Source organism: Pholis gunnellus, assembly GCF_910591455.1.
Source record: "Pholis gunnellus genome assembly, chromosome: 24".
Lineage (NCBI taxonomy): Eukaryota > Metazoa > Chordata > Actinopteri > Perciformes > Pholidae > Pholis > Pholis gunnellus.
This window is the reverse complement of record NC_136551.1, coordinates 785,597-807,373: the sequence shown is the minus strand read 5'-3', so window position 1 is coordinate 807,373 and position 21,777 is coordinate 785,597. Positions and strand designations below refer to the sequence as shown.

Here is a 21,777-nt window from a genome sequence, read left to right as displayed (position 1 = left end):
AGAAACACGTGTGATAGAAGCTGCTTCCTCTTTTAGGAAACACCTGCCTCACACACCCAGAGGAGTGATGAGGAGGAGGAGGAGGAGGAGGAGGAGGAGGAGGAGGCATGCAAAGCAGACGGGTTCCTGTGTGTGTGTGTGTGTGTGTGGTCTTTAGTTTCAGCAGAAGAAGAGCTCCAGTAAACACTGAACACATGGGCCTGGTGAGTTCATCTGTTTAATCCTCTATCTCTCCACTAATCTGCACATTTTAAAGCTTTATTAATGTCTAATAACTCATTGACTCTGATGGCTGATATTAAGAACTGTTTTTGGGGGTTGCCAAGATGTGAGAAATCCCCCTTTTTAGCTCAGAAAGCATCGAACACACAAAGACGACTTCAGCGCTCAGAGACAAGAATCCGGTTTCTCGCTCACATGTAACGACAAACAGTCAGAGAGAATACAAAGTAAAGCACCAAATAAGTTAAGAAACATACAAAATATTACTTTGAAGAAAATACAAACAAAAGATAAATAACTGATTTTATTTAAAGCAGTTTAATTTCTCTAAAAACTAAACATTTGATACTTTCATGTGCAGATATTCATGTTTCAATACATTAATGTATTTTATGAAATATACATTAAACAGAATAGAAACAGCAGGAAACGTACCGAAGTGTTTCTGAAGAGCTTCTCTCTGAGGCTTCCTGCTCACGTGTTTGTTTTGTTTCGTTTTATTTAATCATCCGTCTGCAGAAACACTCCCACCCTCAGCTGTTCCCGGGCGACATCGTGGAGTATCCCAGGAACAAGTACTTCTCTCACTTCGCCGTGTTCTACGGGGAGAAGGACGGCGTTCCCTACGTCGCTCACCTCACATGTCGAGGTCGGTGTTTACTCCGTTTTTTTTACGTTCTTTAAGGTACAAATATACGTTGTGGTAGTGGGAATATTCAAAGTACACACGTTCTATTCAAATGCATCTTTGGTTGTGTTTTTCTGTTATTTATTCGTGTTATTTTCGGCCACTAGAGGGAGCTGTTGTGTTCCTGTTTATTGATATGTGTTATTAAAGATAAGGTCAGAAATAAGACTTTTACTTGAGATGTTGTGTTTGTCAGATTCGGACTCCAAGCTGCCGCTCTTTGGCCGAGCTCTGAGGTCTGAGGTGAAGCTGGATCCACTGGAGCTGCTGGGGAAGAAATACAAGGTGACGTCGACGTGTAATAACACTGTAATAACGCGTCGTGATTATATCGTGCAAGACATTGAGTGACAAAGCCTTTTTTCAAACCGCGTCGCAGGTCAACAACATGCTGGACGACTCGTTCCCGACCAGAGACTTCCACGGCGTCGTGAAGCCCGCCATCGACGAGCTGATGGGCCGCGAGGTGACCTTCGACATCCTGTTTCACAACAGCGAGCACCAGGCCACGCTCCTCAGATACGGGGTCAAGAAGTCGGAACAGGTCGGTGCACGGCTTTAACTTTACCAACATGTTGCATCTTTAACTGCACATGTATTATGTTTAATCCGGAGTTCCACACAGATCTTTCCCGGGTCCTCTTCTCTTCAGTTCGTACAGAAATAACCTGCAAGAAGAGCCGCTTTCTTCTCATGATATAACAATAATCTGTATATGAGCTACATTGAGACTTTGTGTGTTTCAGATCGAGAGGATTTATGAGCACATCATGCCGGCCTGGAAGAAGCTGTTCAAGGAGAAGAAGCTGTGAACACTTCTCTGTGTGGCCACAGGAGGGCGCCACCGTGCAGGAGTTCAAGAAGACGGTTATGAGATCGTATTTGGGTTTTTTTCTTGAAATATCGTTGGCTAATATTGCAGACATTTAATCTAAATGTCTACTTTGACTTTTTAATATATTTTTCTACAAATGTTAAGCATAAAATCATAATATTTTGAAATATTAGTCATTTTTTAGAGAAAAGTTCATAATATTTACATGAAAATTTAAGTTTCAAGGAAAAAAGTCACAATTTTACAAGATAATCTATATATTGTCATAACATTATGACTTTTACCTCACAATATTTAGGCTCCATTCTTTAAAACGATCCACATCTCGGTCTGTCTTTAGGATTTTATTTTATACGTTTAACTTTAGTACGTGTGCTGCATATTTAATCAACGTGTTTTTAAAGATAAATGCTTGATAATAACTAATAAACTAGAACAGGTCGTACAGAAGCTACAGCTCATAATCAAACGTTTTTACTGTTTTATTGCTTATTGTTTCTTGTTGTAAATTGTTTTAGTAGAAGTTCACACAAACCTTCATCTTTGTCTCCAGACCGGTCGAATGTCTCCAAAATAAAACCAGAAACGTTTCACAGAGTTTTATTGTCACAGTTGTCAAATCTGCACTTTACAAATAAAGTGATTTTGGATTCGTTTTCTGTTTTTCTCCGTTTAGTTTGTCAGAATCCAACATGTGAATTCTTCTGGTCCGTGTTTCCTCCACATTCAAACACTCTGAAGTTATTATCTGACTCTCACAGTTTGGGGGCTACGTTAACGCCTCCGGCCTCCTTCAGCGTTTCTTTGAGCCATGAGATCAGGATGCTGTTGGTCTCCTCCGGCCTCTCCATCTGAGTCCAGTGTCCACACTGCTCGATGTGGCCTCTGCTCAGCTTCAGCATCTGCATTCATTTACAGCAATCTATGTTTAATGTCCTCTACGACCACAGCTGTGGTGGTGTAGTTTGTTTTCCTCACCTTGTCCTCCATTCCTTTGGAGAAGGCCGGCAGCAGCACCTGGTCTTTACCGGCCGTCACCATCAGAGTCGGCATCAGCAGCTAACACACACACACACACGTAAGTATTTATATTTCCATTTCTTTATGTATTTGTTGCCGTTGTGTGTGACGAACCTTCTCAGCGGGACGAGAACACATCCACCTCCAGTTGGCCTCCATGTTCCGATACCAGTTCAACGGCCCCCTGTGGAGCAAAGCAGGACCAGAAGGACTCGCTGTGAAGACACCTGAAGGTCTCTGCATACACACTCACACCGAGTCTCTTTATGAACTACACACTCACACCGAGTCTCTTTATGAACTACACACTCACACCGAGTCTCTTTATGAACTACACACTCACACCGAGTCTCTTTATGGGACATGATGGTTATATTCTTTTATCAATAAATCTGCTGATTATGAATCATTTATACTGAAACATCGGGTGATTAAAACATAAAAGAATGTAGTTTAACGTCTCCAAAGACAAAGACTACTAATGAACCGTCTGTTATTTGTATTCTCTTAAAGTCTTGGTTCTGGTTCTTAAAGAGCAGATGTGTCTCCAGATGTGTGAGGGTTGACTTTAGGGGACAGTGGTTCCTGACCTGAAGCCTCGCTCTTTGTACTGGCTGACGTAGAACTGCAGGTCGGCCTCCGTCAGCATGCAGCTGCGGTTTATCTGCTCCGGGAGACCCACAAACAGACCACCTACACACACACACACACACAGTCAGGACTCTGTGTTTTATACATACATATATATATATATATATATATATATGTTACTGTATATGTTACTGTTAATGCTGTTACTGTTAATGCTTCACCTCGAGCACAGACTCCTTTGGTGCTGACAGCCGGACGCTTCTCCTGAGAGACAAACGTGTTTGTTATCGTGTTTAACATCTTTACACATGATCACGTGATCACGTTACTCGTGTTCCTCGTGTGTGTGAGTCTTCTCACCGCTTCAGCACTGCTGGAAAAGAAAATCTTGAACGTTCTCTCCAGGTCTTTCTCCAGCTCGGCCTCTGCTACGCCCTGACGCACACACACACGATTATTTAGTAGACCAGTGGTTCTCAGCTGGTCTGGCTGTGGGACCCACCATCACCCCTTGATGACAAGCCACGACCCGAATGTTCAACTTCTCAAATGTCTAAATGTGTAAAGATGGAGCAGTCTGAACCTGAGCTGAACACGTCTGAACATATATATAAATATAATTGTAAATATATATGTATATATAATTGTAATTGTGTGTATACAGAGACGTGAATACCAGCGGCAAGTTTCAAAAAGACTCGCCGAGATCAGGCTGTTCTAGGCGGGTAAAATGAGTGCGGAGCCCCCGGTGCTGGTTTACTGCCGGTCCCGCTAGAACACCTCACATCTCCGAAATCGTCGGAGCAGATTTTTCGTGCTGCAGCCAGGCTAACTGCTTCAAGTTTTACAGTCAGTATAAGTACTAGTAGTACACTACGAGAATACTTGCGTACAAGTCTAAAACCTCACCTACTGTGAGTAAAAGTATGCAAGTATTAACAAGTTTTCAACATGTTTTAAACTCCTTTATATGCAAGTCCTGTACAATATGTACCTCTGAGATGTAGTACAGTAAAAAGTACTATATGTACCTCTGAGGTGTAGTGCAGTAGAAGTACACGCTGTACACAGACTCACAGGTTTTTGGAAGTACAGCTGGTAATCAAAGATGGGAACATTCTTGAGTTTCTCAGCAGGACTCACTGACGGGTCCACAGGGAACAGAGGAGTGTTCAGAGAGGCTGCAGCCCTGCACACACAACAACCCGCACGTTGTACTACACAATATACACGTATATATATATACACACATATATATATATATATATATATATATATATAAAGTACTGTGTGTGTACCTGACTCTCTCAGGGAAGTACTGAGCCATGTGCCACACCAGGGCGCCGCCCCAGTCATGACCCACCAGGGTGACCTGAGGTATCGCCTGCAGAAACACGACATGGAGTACAAGTACAAGTACAAGTACAAGTGAGACGACCAGCATCAGGTAGTACTTCTGTTTATGGACCAATCATAACTTTATATTCATCAGTGAGTCGGTTACTCACCATTTTGTCCAGAAATGTGATTAAATCCTGAAGGAAAACATTCATATTATTCCAACATAACTGAATGAGTACAACGGCGTATAAATATATATATATATATATATATATATATATATATATATATATATATATTTATTTAAAATGTATGTCTTTATACTTTATTATGAAAATTAAGTTGCATTGGTGTCACAATAACAAGTCCGTCTATAAAACAATCTTTATTAACCTGAAGAATGGTTTATTATACTTCACCATAATGTACAACGACTCCTCATGTGTGTTTCTTTAAATACTTGTGTACTTGTACTTGATGACGTGTGTGTCGTACCTTACAGAGCTGCTCCAGAGAATATTCTTCTATGTCTGTCGGAGGAGAAACATACAAACGTCTTCATGTCAGAGTTCACTGATTCATGATTAAACGCTGTCCTCGTGCTTTACACTGATGTGTGAAATGTACCTCGTGCTTTTATCTATTTGACTGATATGGAACATTCTAGTGAATAAACAGAATTAGTGTTGAAGGAGCTCTGTGATTGGACGTTCACCTGGAGGCGCTGTGGAGCCTCCGTATCCCTTCATGTCCAGAGCCAACACCCTGAACCCGGATGCTGCCAGGGCCGGGATCTGCCAGAGAGAGAGAGAGAGAGAGGGAGGAGAGAGAGAGAGGGGGAGGAGGTCATCGTCACTCAAACACAGGGAGCGTCAACGTTGTACTCGCTGGTTGTTAACAGGACGCATGTTACCTGGTATCTCCAGGAGTACCAGCTCTCAGGGAAGCCGTGACACAGAACCACTGGAGGACCTGAACCCATCTCCACGTAATGAGTCCTCACACCAGGCTGATACACACACACACCCACACACACACACACAATTATTTCCACATGTATTTATTTACTTATTCATTATTCATGATTGATTAATTCAGTGTGGCTTTGTGGCCTGTGCCAAAGCACACTGACTGTAAACCTGCGGGCATATTATTCATATTCTCCATCTTCCACCCCCAATTTTGATTTGCTTCTCCTCACACAGCGATCGGGAATGGTGAGGAATGACTCTTCGCAGAGATTCGCCCCACAGTTTTCACGAAAATCCCGAAAAACGGAGAAAAATCGCCCCATTGACTTGAATGGTATTTCAGCGTGAAGAAAAATATATGGGTATGCTGGGTATTCTGACAAGTTTCCTGATTCCAGTGAGATGTACACACACCATGACACAAGTGGGCGAGACGAGGAAAGACATGGCAGAGCAGGACAATAGTTAGGTAAGCTGTGAAATATTAAACCTCGTCTAGCCTTTAACTGAGATAGAAAGCCAGAGAGATCAGAGTCTTGAATCACGAGTGGTTAGACTTTTAATAGGCACGTTTCTCGCGCAGTTGGGTGACTGTGAGTAATAAACAGTGAACACAGACACATTAAAAGATATTCAGGTGAAGTCGCTAGACGGGCTGTCTAATTAACTCACTGTCTGCCACGCTTTCTATCATGCAGTCATTCATGTCTTAAACATTCTTTAAAGTACTTCCCCCATTTCAAATTAAAAGCCCCTTAGAGTGGACTGTGATGAAGGCTGCTATTCAATAACCTAAGTGTGTCAGATAACTATATCTGCTCTGCCCCTCTCAGACAGTCAATTACATCGACAGAGTGAGTGGAATACGGACAGGAGATTCAATCTTGAAGGAACATGCATCTGTATTGACTGATTAGTTCACTCACACACTGTCAGAGCGAGGAATGTACCTGTAAAAGTAGTCTAACCAGTATTGGCACAAGACTGATCTCGCGCTGACAGTTTGTCTCGTCTGGCGAACGATATGTGTTTCAATATTTACAGCATACCTAACTATTGTCCTGCTCTGCCTAGTCTTTCCTCGTCTCGCCCACTTGTGTCATGGTGTGTGTACGTCTCACTGGAATCAGGAAACTTGTCAGAATACCCATATTTGATTGGCTGAGCTGCATCACGTGTATCTCTGAGTCATGTGAGTCTGTGAGCCTCCGTTCACTAATTAGCTCAATCAGAATCACCTGTGCGCCTGCAGCCTGTTCATGGAGAAAACGCTGAGAAACACCTCTCAAACCCGCTGCTCCCATTGCTCCGATATGAATACATGAGAGGAAGGACGAGCTGAAGAGCAGATCATGTGAAAGGCGTTAATGGAGGACGGAGCCTCTCCAGCTGTTAGCAGACTGTTGCGCTAGCAGGCGAGTGAGCTGTACCCAGCATGCTGTTCGGTGGTGACTTTTCTAAATGTACAATTATTAGTGTTACAAATTGTTTGTGTCACAGACTGTTGTGTCGTGGTGTTTTGCTCTATTTATTTATTCTTTCATTTGTTCCTCTTTATATTTGAAAATGTATTTCTTTATTCTTCTGCAGATGTATTCCTAATTATGTCCCTCCTCTGACTCCATACATTTGAACCTTTCTTAGGCTGCGTTCCAAACCTTTTTATTCTTACTTTAGTGCATTCTGCCGCTGCCTTAACAAAGCATTAACTGTAGTGTGCAGGATGCATACTACCTCCTCCTAACATGGCACCTTTGGGACATCCTAAACGTGTGTGTAGCACACTACACAGTACGCTCCATAGTATGCTAGCACTGTGCGTTACCCTGATGGTGACGTATCCATGCGACACGTCATCGGGGCTGCAGGATGGTGGAGGACTCTCTGCTCCCACAGCCTGAAACACACACACACACATGGGAGGACTTATGTCATCCAAATGATGACTTTATTCTCATCCACGTTCCAGAAGAGAGAGATAAAAGTGTTCCGGTCCACACCTGAACTCCAGTAAAGCTGGCCAGTTTGTTCAGAGCGTCCTCCAGGTTTTCCACCAAGATGGCCTTCATCCCGGCTCCCTCTGCGGCCGTCACACCTTCCTCATCCGCATCCAACCACAGCGCCTGAAATGACACCCACAGGGTGACGGCGCCGAGCGCTCACATACTCGTCTAAACACAGCCGCTGTGCTGGGGTCTACCTGCTGCGATGTCACGCCCAGGTGCTGCAGAGCAGAGCGGAACGCGGCGGGCTCTGGGACCCTGTGACCTGAGCGACAGGACTGGAGGACCAGGTCAAAGTGGGCCCCCAGCTGAGAAAGGAGGCGGGCCGGACCACCTCCAGCGGTGATGTCATCTAGCCAGTGATTGGCCAGGACGGCTGTGAGTAACCCTGATGGGATGGAAGGAAGTTTACCAGACTTAATCCACCTGCCTCTCTTCTTCATGTGCGGGCTACGGAACAGGGTTAGGGCCAAGAATAAGAAAAAACACGTTTTTGCATTTTTCAGTATAAACTTGACGTTTGAGAATAAATCAAACTACTAGCACAAGTGCTGAAAGTTGGACTTTCTTTGTGTATGTGTGTGTTGTTTGTTTCTGTATAAAGGAAGTGGACGTAGTCCTGACGTTTTGAAGCCTCGTGTTGGCCGTGCCATTTTGGCTTTTGGCAGCCAGTGGACAGGAAGTGACCATTTTTGGACTGAGGAGGAGTGACGCCGTGATGGAGACCTGTCAATCACTGTGTAGCCCCGCCCCTAAAGCATCCCCTGCTTTATGGTCTGTTTGACTCTAAATGGACCATCATTTACGAAATGAACATCATGCTGTATTGAAGAAGACTTGAAACTAGAGATTGAGACCATAAACTCATGTTTACAATGTTTACTGAGGTAATAAATCAAGAGAGAAGTAGTCATTTTCTCATAGACTTCTATACGACCAGAGGAGTCGCCCCCTGGTGGTCACTAGAGAGAATGCAGCTTTAACACATGAAGCTTTATAGACTTCTATACGACCAGAGGAGTCGCCCCCTGGTGGTCACTAGAGAGAATGCAGCTTTAACACATGAAGCTTTATAGACTTCTATACTAACAGAGGAGTCGCCCCCTGGTGGTCACTAGAGAGAATGCCGCTTTAACACATGGAGCTTTATAGACTTCTATACAACCAGAGGAGTCGCCCCCTGGTGGTCACTAGAGAGAATGCAGCTTTAACACATGAAGCTTTATAGACTTCTATACAACCAGAGGAGTCGCCCCCTGGTGGTCACTAGAGAGAATGCAGCTTTAACACATGGAGCTTTATAGACTTCTACACAACCAGAGGAGTCGCCCCCTGGTGGTCACTAGAGAGAATGCAGCTTTAACACATGAAGCTTCATAGACTTCTATACAACCAGAGGAGTCGCCCCCTGGTGGTCACTAGAGAGAATGCAGCGTTAACACATGAAGCTTTATAGACTTCTATACTACCAGAGGAGTCGCCCCCTGGTGGTCACTAGAGAGAATGCAGCTTTAACACATGAAGCTTCATAGACTTCTATACAACCAGAGGAGTCGCCCCCTGGTGGTCACTAGAGAGAATGCAGCGTTAACACGAAGCTTTATAGACTTCTATACTACCAGAGGAGTCGCCCTCTGGTGGTCACTAGAGAGAATGCAGCTTTAACACATGAAGCTTTATAGACTTCTATACTAACAGAGGAGTCGCCCCCTGGTGGTCACTAGAGAGAATGCAGCTTTAACACATGAAGCTTTATAGACTTCTATACGACGAGAGGAGTCGCCCCCTGGTGGTCACTAGAGAGAATGCAGCTTTAACACATGAAGCTTTATAGACTTCTATACTACCAGAGGAGTCGCCCCCTGGTGGACACTAGAGAGAACGCAGCCGCTGAACAGATCTACTGATGCACGTTTGTACCACTGTGACGCAGACTGGCAGCTGTCTTCAGCACGGCTGGTTGGACGTCCATCATCGCCTCTCTGAGCTCCTCCAGCAGGCGTCTCGCTGACCAATCAGACGGCAGAGTCACACCTTTGACCCCGGCCTCCTTCACGCACTCCGCCTCGAAGGCCGGGATCATCTACGCACACAGTTTTCAAGGATGAAGGAGGCGGTAAAATACTCAGTGAATCTCAAAGACTCGCGACGTCACCCACCTGAGAAAGGGTGAGCTGGCCTCTCTCCGCCCGGCTCATGGCTCCGTCCTTCAGGGACGCCACTCCGGACAGGAAGCCACTGGAAAGCACAGAGACACACCCACCGACATGAATACGTCTGCACCAGGAGGCTCAGTGACGCCATTATTATTCTAAAAGAGAACATCTGCATCCAGAAACACAGCTGGGGTGTCACAAGGACGTTTAAAGACTTCATATAGAGAGATGTAGATATTGTAAATTCATTAAGAAAATAAGCAACACATTAAAAGATTAGTTTCAGGTTTTCCTTAAATCTCAATGCTCCAGCACAGTAATATTTCAGCACAAAGTCCGCTCCATAAAGAATCGTGTGTTAGAAGATATGTCAAATAAAATCTGAGAAGTGAAATGTAGGGAGCAAATTAACAACAAACTAAACAATTCTCCAAATTCAATTGGATGTATTAAATACTTTTAAGTGGGTCAGAAAATTAATTTAGCATTTAAAATAAGCAGACAGCAGCTGATTCATTCAATCACTAATCATTGAAGACTACAGAGTGTTTAGAATGAACATCACTGAAGTAACTGTGAGCTGATCAGGAGTTACGTCATTAACCTTTGGACATTGTGAACCCGCGCTGACTAAACGTGTTCAGACATGTAACACACTGAAACACACACACACATTATTGTGAACAAAGATTTATAAAAACATCTGACACAGCCACAGAATGTCCTGCTTTGACACATAATTAGAATGCAGTACATGTATAAGAGGAATAAAAAGCTTAAATCTTTGTTTTTTACAGTGAGTTGTTGCGTAACAGTCTCTCTTCTTACCCTGGCAGCTTGTGCAACTCCTCCAGCTTCTGCAGAACAGCACGAGGCCCGCACGAGACGACGACTCCCCAGAAGTTGAACAAGACGGCTTTCTTCTCAGACATGTTTCTGCAGGATCTGTAATATATCAATCTGTGATATTTCTGCAGGATCAGTGATATGTCTGCCTCTGTGGTTCCTCCGTCCCTGCAGGAGGCTCTTGAGGAGAGACTTTGCCCTCTGAACAGACTCTCTCAGCCGGTCCGCCCACTTGTCCTGCACGCTCCCATGTTGAGCCAGAACTGGGACAAAGGGACTCCTCCGTGGTGGGGGTGTGCACGTACGTGTCTTGATGTTATCACTAACACTAGGAATGCGTGTGATACTGTGTTCAAGTTGTACACATGAATCCTCATGAAGAGCAAAAAGACAGACCTACATGCAGAGCTTATATATATACATATATACATAAATATACATATATATACATGTTGGTTGTTTGCTGACTCTGTTTTAGTTCATATGAAGATCACAGACTCTTTAAGTCAGCAGAGAAAACTGAAGAAACGTGCGTGTCATTTATAACAGTAGAGTCGTTGTCTGCTGGTCAACAGCGCCCTCTTGTGGCCTCGTGTAGCCTCGTGTGGCCTCTTGTGACCTCTTGTGACCTTGTGTGGCCTCCTGTGGCCTCTTCCAGCAGTGGGCGTGTCTGAGAAAGTGAAAGTAAACACGGAGAAGGAAACGTTCAGACATCTTGCATGAAGGAGGCTGTTTGGTTTGGACCTGCTGCAGAGAGATGAGAGGCTCCCACAGGAGAGGTAACTGCTCATGGACTGTTCTTGTAGAGCGCGTTTCTAGTGAGGAAGAAGAGAAGAACCGTGTTTTTAAAGGGAGATCAAGAGGAACAGGCCACAGAGACCGACTCGTTTATTACTACGTGTCATAGTCCAAAGACTAATCATTTTAGATAATAAACCTGTGATGATTACAATGTTTAGAAATATGTCCGTTTAATTATTTTAGTAGCTCATGTAAACCTCTTTATTTCAGATTTAGGACTGTTTGAGTTCACTAACACCTCAGTACTTTGACAAAACTGCGCTCAACTCAGAGACACGTGACACTTTGTAAAGTTAGCAGAAAGATTAACGGGAGACAACATCCGGTTTTCAAAATAAGATGGCAACGCAGCGAGAAAGTTTTAACGTGAGACAACATCCTGTTTCCAAAATAAATCAACTAAGCGTATATAAAAATTGCACATGTGGAAACAAGATTAAATTAATTATATTAACATAAAGTAAAGTACAAAACATGTTACCTGTATCTCGTGAGTTAAAGGGAAAGTACAACTAAATTGTGGATGAAGTGTCTTTATTTTTTGATTTGAGGGTTGCTGGAAAGATAATTAAATGAATAATGTCTGACTTATTGATATGTATGTGTTCAGGACATTTCTGACTCCACCCATACAGAAGATCAGACATGTTTACTCTACCAATTAAGAGATATTTCAAAGTAAAAGTCATACATTTGAACCTTTAAAAAGGGATTTTTTTGAATATTTGAGTATCTATAAAAATATTTTTTAATAATTCTAGACATTGGCTGATGAATATGTGTTCAGGCCATCGTTGACTCCACCCAAACTGAAAATCAGACATTTTTACTGTACAAATAAGAGATTTTCCAAAGAAAAAGTCATACACTTTTTTAAGTCTTGAAGGTGCTGTCAAAACCTGATAACACCCAAAATAAGGAATGTATGGAAAAAATGTAAGATGTTAAATATAGAAAAAAAGACTCAACTTTGACCTTTGAAATGCGCATGTCCGCCATTTTCTTCATCATCACATAGAAAAAATAAAAAAAACTTGCTGTTTACTTTTTTAATGTACAAATGTTAGACTTTTTACTTTGAAATCTATTGAAATCTATTGTTACAGTAAAAATTATTCTTTTTTGTAGGGTTGTAACCAGACTTTGAACACATATGCATCAGTTATAGTTTAGAATTATTGAGAAAATACTTTTTATAACTTAAAATATTAAGAAAAGTACCTGTTTCTCTGTACACATGTATGATTTTTGCTTTGAAATATCTCTTAATTCGTACAGTAAAAATGTCTGATTTTCTGTATGGGTGGAGTCAGAGATGTGGTAAACACATATATATTAGTCATTATCTGGAATTATGGAGAAGATACTTTTTATAGCACTTCAAATATTTAGTTATTAGATATTTCTCAGCACAAATGTATGACTTTTACTTTGAAACATCTCTGAAATTGGTACTGTAAAAATGTCAGAATTTCTCTATGGGATGAGTCAACAATGGCCTGATTACATATACATCAGTGATTGTCTGGAATTATTAAGAAAATACTTTTTATAGCACTTCAAATATTTAGTTATTAGATATTTCTCAGTACAAATGCAGGACTTTTACTTTGAAATATCTCTTAGTTGGTAAAACGTTTGATTTTTAGAACACACATACAGAATGCATCAGTCATTGTCTGGAATTATTTCAAACATCTTTTCTTATAGCACCTCAAATATTGTGATATTAGCCTTTTTGTCCTGAACATATATGCATTAGTCATTGTTTGGAATTATTTAGAAAAACATTTTTATAGCACCTTAAGTTAAAAATTTCAGAAATTTGCTATTTATATGTACAAATTCAGTTCAGAGTACTTAATAAAATATATTATTTGACTGTCACCCAGGTATTATTTATTTTAATATCTTTCCAGCAACTCTCAAATCAAAGAATAAAGACACTTCACGCACAATTTAGTTGTATTTTCCCTTTAAGATGCAGGTAACATGTTTTATACTTAAACAGGAGAGACAATATAAATGAATGTATTACTTGTTTTCTGTTGCTTCTTCAGACTGAGTGGCTGTAACCTCTCAGAGAGAAGCTGTGAAGCTCTGTCCTCAGTTCTCAGCTCCCAGTCCTCTAGTCTGAGAGAGCTGGACCTGAGCAACAACAACCTGCAGGATTCAGGAGTGAAGCTGCTGTCTGCTGGACTGGAGAGTCCACACTGTGAACTGGAGACTCTCAGGTCAGGATTAACTCACCCATTTAACTGTTATATTACTATCATATTATATGACTATTTCAAATCAGATTTACATAAGATGATAGACTGCAGACCTGCGTCGGAATGTCTCAAAGGACATTTAACTAAACGTTAGCTTCTAGGCTCAGAATTACCTTCCAGCAGGATGCTCCAGGTTTATTCTAAACTTGTATCTGAACTAAAAATGTACCCAGAACGTACCGCCACATGTTCACAGAGGGTTCTTCTGTATGTGGTTTGCAGGCTGTCAGGCTGTCTGGTCACAGAGGAAGGCTGTGTTTCTCTGGACTCAGCTCTGAGATCCAACCCCTCCCATCTGAGAGAGCTGGACCTGAGCTACAATGGTCCAGGAGTGAGGCTGCTGTCTGCTGGACTGGATGACCTCTATACTCCTATCAGGGTGGAGCCTGCTGGAGACCGATGGTTGAGACCAGGTCTGAGGAAATGTAAGTGTTTATTTAGATTGATCCATGAAAACAAAGCATCTTTAAACTGTGACATCGCTCATTCACATCTCTGATGTCATCATCAAACAGATGATAGATTAATAACTGCAGCTGTGTTGTGTCTTGTTCTCTCCATCAGATTCCTGTGAACTCACACTCGACACAAACACAGTGAACAGAAACCTCAAACTGTCTCACAACAACAGGAAGGTGACACGTGTGGACGAGGTTCAGTCATATCCTGATCATCCAGACAGGTTTGATGTCAGGGAGCAGCTGCTGTGTAGAACTAGTCTGACTGGTCGCTGTTACTGGGAGGTTGAGTGGAGAGGAGAGGTTTCTATATCAGTGAGTTACAGAGGAATCAGAAGGAGAGGAGACAGTAAAGACTGTTGGTTTGGAGGGAACGATCAGTCCTGGAGTCTGAGGTGCTCTGATGATGATTACTCTGTCTATCACAATAAGACATTAACACCCATCACCTCCTCCTCCTCTAGTAGAGTAGCAGTGTATGTGGACTGTCCTGCTGGCTCTCTGTCCTTCTACAGAGTCTCCTCAGACACACTGATCCACCTCCACACCTTCAACACCACATTCACTGAACCTCTTTATCCTGGCTTTGGGTTCTCGTTCTGCTCCGGTTCCTCAGTGTCTCTGTAGGTCTGTGGGTGTCTGAACCATTACCATCATAACATGCGGTGAAATGTTAATAATCTAACAAAGATGAGTTAATAAGTCTGCTAATAACAACAATGCTTGTGATCAGTTTCTTTCTGAGCTCTTTGTGACATTAAAGAACATAAATATGAACATCAGAATCAGTTAAGTGCTGCATCATCTTCTGTTGAGGGACACAGAAACCTTCTCTGTGCAATGAATCAGTTGGTGAACAGATCAGTTACTCTAATCTGTCATGTTATTATAATAAATGTATTAATCAAATAATTCATATTGATTGAAATGATCAGTATTGTACATTGTAAACTTATTCTTCTACTGCTTTAAAGATGGAAGCTATATTTCATTAAGTACCTGCCGTTTTTGTATTGAATTATGGTTTTGGTCACAATAAAAGTACTAAATTGGTGTATTTGTGTATTTGTTGTCTTCCTCAGAACTACTGCAATGATTAAAGAACCAGTTAGGATTTATGAATATGATGAATATCTGATAACATGAATATTTATTTAATGAATGTACCCAATGAATCAGTAAACCAGTACTACATCTCAGAGGTACATATTGTACTTTATACACATCAGACATGAGTTCTACCTCCAGAGAGCCTCTCCATATCCCAGTACTACTTAAGTATTTCTTTATTCTGATACTTTCTACTTCTACTCTCTCTTTACTTGTAACAGAGTATTTCTACACTGTGGTATTTGTACTTAGACGTTAGTAAATGATCTGAGTAGTTCTACCTCTGTCCATCATAGCATCTTTACAATAGACGATCTTTGACGCACTTCTTCTGCGTCAGCGTGAGACTGAACAGGTGCATTGTGGGAAATGTGAGGCTGAGCAGGTGCATTGTGGGAAAGGCAGTCTGTGACGCTGTCTGTTTGTTTCTTGACGTTGAACGCCTCTTTTCTCTGTATATCAAAGCTAACATGTAAAACGTAGCCGACATTAAACACCGTATTGATTTAAAGGACACGTTCTCCACCTGTAGCCGTCAGGATGGACTGTAACATGGAGCCTGGTGACGGTAAAAAGACGACTTTAAGGAGCTAACTGACGGATATACCGTTAGCTTTCAATGCTAACACAGCTAGCCGTGTCTGCAGCATTCATCTGTGTCTTCTTCTGCAGCTGTTGTGTTTGTTGATGAACCGTTACACGGTTTTAAAGCTTCTGTTCAGCATCAGTAGCGCGCTGCAGAGTGGTGAACCGACGGTTGAGTCCATTTGTATTTATTATTTTATTGCAAGACAAGAAACATAAACATAAACATAACAAGAGGACGAGAAGAACAGTTATACAGGCCAGCTAACATCATGTAGTGTGTGTGTGAGACTGTGTGAGAGTGTGACAGTGTGTGTGTGTGTGAGTGAGTGAGTGAGTGTGTGTGTGACAGTGTGTGTGCGTGTGTGTGTGTGTGTGCGTGCGTGCCTGAGCCCTTTGAAATGAAAGAAGAGATCATGAGAGTACATAAATTAAAGAGAAAACTACACAAATTACAAAATAATAACTTCCGTAAAAACGTAACAAATAACATAAAGGCGGGAACGGTGAATCTGATCATCGGCTAATTATTGAATTATTGCTTTTCTTTCAGTTGATGCTCAACGTTTCTATTCCAGCTGCTTCAGTGGGAACATTTCTCTGTTTTCAGACTGTTGGCTGGAACAGAAAATACATTTCTTTGATATTTCATTGACTGATGAAGAGAATAAATATAAAACTGCGTCTCTGCCAGGTGTCAGCAGTGCCACGCCCACAGAGGAGATGAACGGAGCTGGAAACCTGATGGATTTCCTGGACGAGCCTTTTCCTGACGTGGGCACGTATGAAGACTTCCACACCATCGACTGGCTGAGGGAGAAGTCCAGAGACACGGACCGCCACCGCAAGGTGTGACCAAGGTTCTCCACACACACTCATGTATATGTATACATATCAGCTGTAAGTTCTGCTCTCTGTACTCGTCTACCAGATCACCAGTAAGAGTAAAGAGTCCTTCTGGGAGCTGATCAAGAGCCTGCTGGACGCCTGGTCGGGATGGGTGGTGATGCTGCTCATCGGACTGCTCTCGGGTCAGTCAGGAGGGACCACGACGCGGAACGTTTCCCCATCAGATCCCTCTCAAAACGTCGTCTCTCATTGGGGAACGTTGTGTCTTCTGCAGGCACGCTGGCCGGAGTGATCGACCTGGCGGTGGACTGGATGACCGACCTGAAGGAAGGCGTGTGTCTGACGGCCTTCTATTACAGCCACGAGCAGTGCTGCTGGACGTCCAACGAGACGACCTTCGACGACCGGGACAAGTGTCCTCAGTGGCAGAAATGGGCCGAGCTGATGACGGGCCACGCCGAGGTCAGACCATCGGAACACAAGGAACCACACATTTGTAGAAAAGTCGCACTGCGGAGCACCATTTCCACGGGTGGAAAGAGGGGATATATTGTGTGTTTGGTCTCTTTCAGGGAGCGGGGCCGTACGTGTTGAACTACTTCCTGTACGTTCTGTGGGCGCTGCTGTTTTCCTTCCTGGCGGTGTCGCTGGTGCGAGTGTTCGCTCCGTACGCCTGCGGTTCAGGAATCCCAGAGGTGAGCGAAGCGCTGCCGACGGGTCACGCAGCTCTCCAACAGGGTCCAACAGCTGTGTTTGTTTTGCAGATCAAGACGATCCTCAGCGGCTTCATCATCCGGGGCTACTTGGGGAAATGGACCCTGCTGATCAAGACGGTCACCCTGGTTCTGGCGGTGTCGTCGGGCCTCAGCCTGGGGAAGGAGGGCCCTCTGGTCCACGTGGCCTGCTGCTGCGGAAACCTCTTCTGCAGCCTCTTCTCCAAGTACAGCAAGAACGAGGGCAAGCGCCGAGAGGTACGGTGCACATATCAAACCAACAGTGCACGAAACACCAACGTCCTTTAATAAGGAACTCAAGAATAAGAGGTGTCTGTATCTGACCTCCAGGTGTTATCGGCTGCAGCAGCAGCTGGCGTGTCGGTGGCCTTTGGAGCGCCCATCGGAGGAGTTCTGTTCAGCCTGGAGGAGGTTCGTTAAACATCCCCACCAGGACCAGTTGTCTCTGAGGGACCGGGTCCTTTTCTAACGACCCTCCGTCTCCCCTGCAGGTCAGCTACTACTTCCCTCTGAAGACTCTGTGGCGGTCGTTCTTCGCCGCGCTGGTCGCCGCCTTCACGCTGCGCTCCATCAACCCGTTCGGCAACAGCCGCCTGGTGCTCTTCTACGTGGAGTACCACACGCCGTGGTACATGGCCGAGCTGGTCCCGTTCATCCTGCTGGGCGTGTTCGGCGGCCTCTGGGGGGCCCTGTTCATCAGGGCCAACATCGCCTGGTGCCGGCGCAGGAAGACCACCCTGCTGGGTAAGTACCCGGTCCTGGAGGTCATCGCCGTGACGGGTCTCACCGCTGTGCTGGCGTTCCCCAACCCGTATACCCGCCGCAGCACCAGCGAGCTCATCTCTGAGCTCTTCAACGACTGCGGCGCGCTGGAGTCGTCTCAGCTGTGCGACTACATCAACAACCCCAACATGAGTCGGCCGGTGGACGACATCCCAGACCGACCGGCGGGGCCGGGGGTCTACAACGCCCTGTGGCAGCTCGCCCTCGCTCTCGTCTTCAAGATCGTCATCACCATCTTCACCTTCGGCATGAAGGTTAGTACGAGGAAGATGAACGTGGAGACAAATGAAGCTGAATCCAAACAGAAACCCTCGTAACCTTCCTCTCCAGATCCCGTCGGGTCTCTTCATCCCCAGCATGGCGGTGGGGGCCATCGCGGGACGCATCGTGGGGATCGCCGTGGAGCAGATGGCGTACCACCACCACGACTGGATCATCTTCAAGAACTGGTGCCGGCCCGGCGCAGACTGCGTCACACCGGGGCTCTACGCCATGGTGGGCGCCGCCGCCTGTCTGGGTGAGCAGAGTACAATGTGATGACGGCTGACTCGCAAACACATCTTTGCTTGCTCCCTTACTTACTTGCTCCCTTGCTTGCTCCCTTACTTACTTACTTGCTCCCTTACTTACTTGCTTGCTCCCTTACTTACTTGCTTGCTCCCTTACTTACTTGCTCCCTTACTTACTTGCTTGCTCCCTTACTTACTTGCTCCCTTACTTGCTCCCTTACTTACTTTCTCCCTTACTTACTTACTTGCTCCCTTACTTACTTGCTCCCTTACTTGCTCCCTTACTTACTTGCTTGCTCCTCTACTTACTTGCTTGCTCCCTTACTTACTTGCTCCCTTACTTACTTGCTCCCTTACTTACTTGCTTGCTCCCTTACTTACTTGCTCCCTTCCTTGCTTGCTCCCTTACTTTAACTCTTTAACTGTGTGTTAACGCTTGAACACCTTTCTAATGACCGTCAGGCGGAGTGACCAGGATGACCGTCTCCCTGGTGGTCATCATGTTCGAGCTCACCGGCGGTCTGGAGTACATCGTCCCCCTGATGGCCGCCGCCGTCACCAGCAAGTGGGTGGCGGACGCCTTCGGGAAGGAGGGCATCTACGAGTCGCACATCCAGCTCAACGGCTACCCGTACCTGGACGTCAGGGACGAGTTCACCCACCGCACGCTGGCCACCGACGTGATGCGGCCGCGCAGGAACGACCCGCCTCTGGCCGTCCTCACCCAGGACTCCACCACGGTGGAGGACGTGGAGGCGCTGATCAAAGACACCGACTACAACGGCTTCCCGGTGGTCATGTCCAGAGAGTCGGAGAGGCTCATCGGCTTCGTCCAGCGCCGGGATCTCACCCTCGCCATCAGTAAGTTCACTTCTTCAGAGTCACCCAGGATTCGATGATGTTTTAACGGACTTCTCCCCCCCCTTCAGAAAACGCCCGTCAGAAGCAGGACGGCGTGGTGAGCAGCTCCGTGGTCTACTTCACCGAGGACGCGCCGCAGCTGCCGGCCAGCGACCCGCAGCCGCTGAAGCTGCGACGCGTCCTGAACCTCAGCCCCTTCACCGTCACCGACCACACGCCCATGGAGACGGTGGTGGACATCTTCCGCAAGCTGGGCCTCCGCCAGTGTCTCGTCACCCGGAGCGGGTAGGACCGGCACTCAGTCAGACTATTTAGCAACAAAGCTTTTCTACGTGTGATTTATTTAGTAAACTAACAAGCTTTTCATAACCGTAACCCTCCTCCTTCTTCTTCCCTTCGTTGACGTGTCGTCCTGTATTTCTGCTCAGGCGTCTGCTGGGCATCATCACTAAGAAGGACGTCCTGCGTCACATGGCTCAGATGATGAACCAGGACCCAGAGTCCATCATGTTCAACTAGACGAAGGGAGGCTGATCCTTCTTCTTACGTTTCATGTTACGCTTCAGAGGCTGGAGACACTTTTTACAGCTCAAGTGAGAGGAATCTAATCAATCATCAATACGAGGAGGTCTGGAGAAACCAGACGTTTGGTAAATAGTGTTTAACTTACATCATTCTATATCAGCTTTCATGGAGCCAATCTGATTGGTCAGAAAGTAAATGTCTTGTTTTCTCAAGTTCACTAAACTCTTATTTCAAGCACACCTTTTGAATGATGTCATCCTCTGTGATGACATCATCCTCTGTGATGACGTCATCCTCCGATCTGAACTCTGGTATCTTGGTCTGCTGCTCTGTTTTGTTTTGCTGCCATATTCACATGAACGTGTTGTTGTTTCCGTCTCTTTGACCTGAAGACTCTCTGACTGATCACTGTTCACTGAAGCAGTTAAAGGGTTCAGAGAGTCTTCGGAGTCTTTGTTACTTAACTTGTGTCAAAAGGTTCAGAGAGTCTTAAATCGTGCGATGTTCACAGACTTCAGGTTCACAGACCTGTTAGAGAGAAGATGTCTGAGACTAACAGAAGGAGGCAGCAGGAGACCAGCGACTCCTCTGATATGGAAAGTATGTTGGACTAGAGTATTGCTATACCTCCTCCTCCTCCTCCTGCTGCTGTGCTCCTCCTCCTCTGAGGATCTGATTATAAACATCCCACTGACTCTGTAGCTCTTCTGTTAGCGACACTGAAAGCTAAATGCTCCTTCCTGTAGGAGACAGGAAGTAAAGTAACTAACGAGGTCACTAGAGTCCTAAATGTTGATCATATTTATACGCAGGTCTAGAAAACTTCATCATTTCCAGCACTTAAAATAAAAGAAGCACAGAAGTCGTAGTTTCTGCTCGTTGACTGTCTTTATTTGTGTGTTTGTTGCTAACAGCTGCTAACGGGTCATATACACTGTAAACTATGAAGGGGTTAAGTTTAAAAACAACATTTGTCTTTAAATGCCAAGAGAATGTATTCAAATATCTGTTGTATATATTAAAGATTTATTGTGTCATTGTTTAATTTAAAACACTCATGTTTATTCCTGCTTACTTTATTTATTTTAACACTAGATATTAATATTTATCAGACGCATTACTCTAAAAGAAGACGGATATTTTCACTTTTGTTCTTTATTTTTATTTGTAAATGAAGTGATTCAAAATAAACAATGTTAAAAACAACACGGAGGGTTTGATTCTTTTGTTTGTTTTTCATATTTATACTTACTCACTCCCTTGCTGACTTGCTCCCTTACTTACTTACTTGCTCCCTTACTTACTTGCTTGCTCCCTTACTTGCTCCCTTACTTACTTGCTTGCTCCCTTACTTGCTTGCTCCCTTACTTCCTTGCTTGCTCCCTTACTTACTTGCTCCCTTACTTAGTTGCTTGCTCCCTTACTTACTTGCTCCCTTACTTAGTTGCTTGCTCCCTTACTCACTTGCTTGCTCCCTTACTTACTTGCTCCCTTACTTAGTTGCTTGCTCCCTTACTTACTTGCTCCCTTACTTACTTGCTTGCTCCCTTACTTACTTGCTCCCTTACTTACTTGCTTGCTCCCTTACTTACTTGCTCCCTTACTTACTTGCTCAC

General features: G+C 44.3%; 4 protein-coding genes across 6 annotated transcripts; 3 read left to right on the top strand and 1 right to left on the bottom strand.

Moving 5' to 3' along the window:
• Positions 1–133: 133 nt before the first annotated feature.
• plaat1l (phospholipase A and acyltransferase 1-like) lies at positions 134–2,400 on the top strand. Its single transcript, XM_079185667.1, has 5 exons — positions 134–203; positions 742–871; positions 1,107–1,195; positions 1,290–1,454; positions 1,657–2,400. The coding sequence occupies exons 1-5, from the start codon at positions 195–197 to the stop codon at positions 1,720–1,722; spliced, it is 459 nt and encodes a 152-aa protein (XP_079041793.1). The 5' UTR covers positions 134–194; the 3' UTR covers positions 1,723–2,400.
• On the bottom strand, positions 1,885–10,891 carry ephx2 (epoxide hydrolase 2, cytoplasmic). The gene is made up of 18 exons (XM_079185666.1): positions 10,656–10,891; positions 9,831–9,909; positions 9,592–9,754; positions 7,869–8,059; positions 7,669–7,791; positions 7,494–7,565; positions 5,611–5,706; positions 5,413–5,491; positions 5,193–5,227; positions 4,865–4,891; positions 4,655–4,740; positions 4,434–4,545; positions 3,717–3,791; positions 3,578–3,620; positions 3,356–3,458; positions 2,880–2,949; positions 2,724–2,804; positions 1,885–2,647 (listed from the first exon to the last, which is right to left on the bottom strand). Exons 1-18 carry the CDS (start codon positions 10,757–10,759, stop codon positions 2,501–2,503), a joined length of 1,686 nt encoding a protein of 561 aa, XP_079041792.1. The 5' UTR covers positions 10,760–10,891; the 3' UTR covers positions 1,885–2,500.
• Positions 10,892–11,371: 480 nt separating this feature from the next.
• Positions 11,372–15,252, top strand: LOC306715555 (stonustoxin subunit beta-like). Of its 2 annotated transcripts, XR_013767689.1 has the most exons (4): positions 11,372–11,452; positions 13,535–13,708; positions 13,970–14,172; positions 14,312–15,252. XR_013767689.1 is itself a non-coding variant. In XM_079185953.1 (3 exons), the coding sequence occupies exons 1-3, from the start codon at positions 13,500–13,502 to the stop codon at positions 14,830–14,832; spliced, it is 933 nt and encodes a 310-aa protein (XP_079042079.1). In that variant the 5' UTR covers positions 13,490–13,499; the 3' UTR covers positions 14,833–15,252. The 2 variants fall into 2 exon arrangements, 1 of the variants encoding a protein (XP_079042079.1); XM_079185953.1 differs by lacking the exon at positions 11,372–11,452 and having other exon boundaries at positions 13,490–13,708.
• Positions 15,253–15,724: 472 nt separating this feature from the next.
• Positions 15,725–21,293, top strand: clcn4 (chloride channel, voltage-sensitive 4). Of its 2 annotated transcripts, XM_079185692.1 has the most exons (12): positions 15,725–15,883; positions 16,595–16,749; positions 16,832–16,931; positions 17,024–17,211; positions 17,322–17,444; positions 17,514–17,720; positions 17,814–17,894; positions 17,975–18,520; positions 18,597–18,783; positions 19,238–19,636; positions 19,705–19,921; positions 20,065–21,293. In XM_079185692.1, exons 1-12 carry the CDS (start codon positions 15,856–15,858, stop codon positions 20,153–20,155), a joined length of 2,322 nt encoding a protein of 773 aa, XP_079041818.1. In that variant the 5' UTR covers positions 15,725–15,855; the 3' UTR covers positions 20,156–21,293. The 2 variants fall into 2 exon arrangements, with proteins under 2 accessions (XP_079041818.1, XP_079041817.1); XM_079185691.1 differs by having other exon boundaries at positions 17,322–17,720.
• Positions 21,294–21,777: the final 484 nt, after the last annotated feature.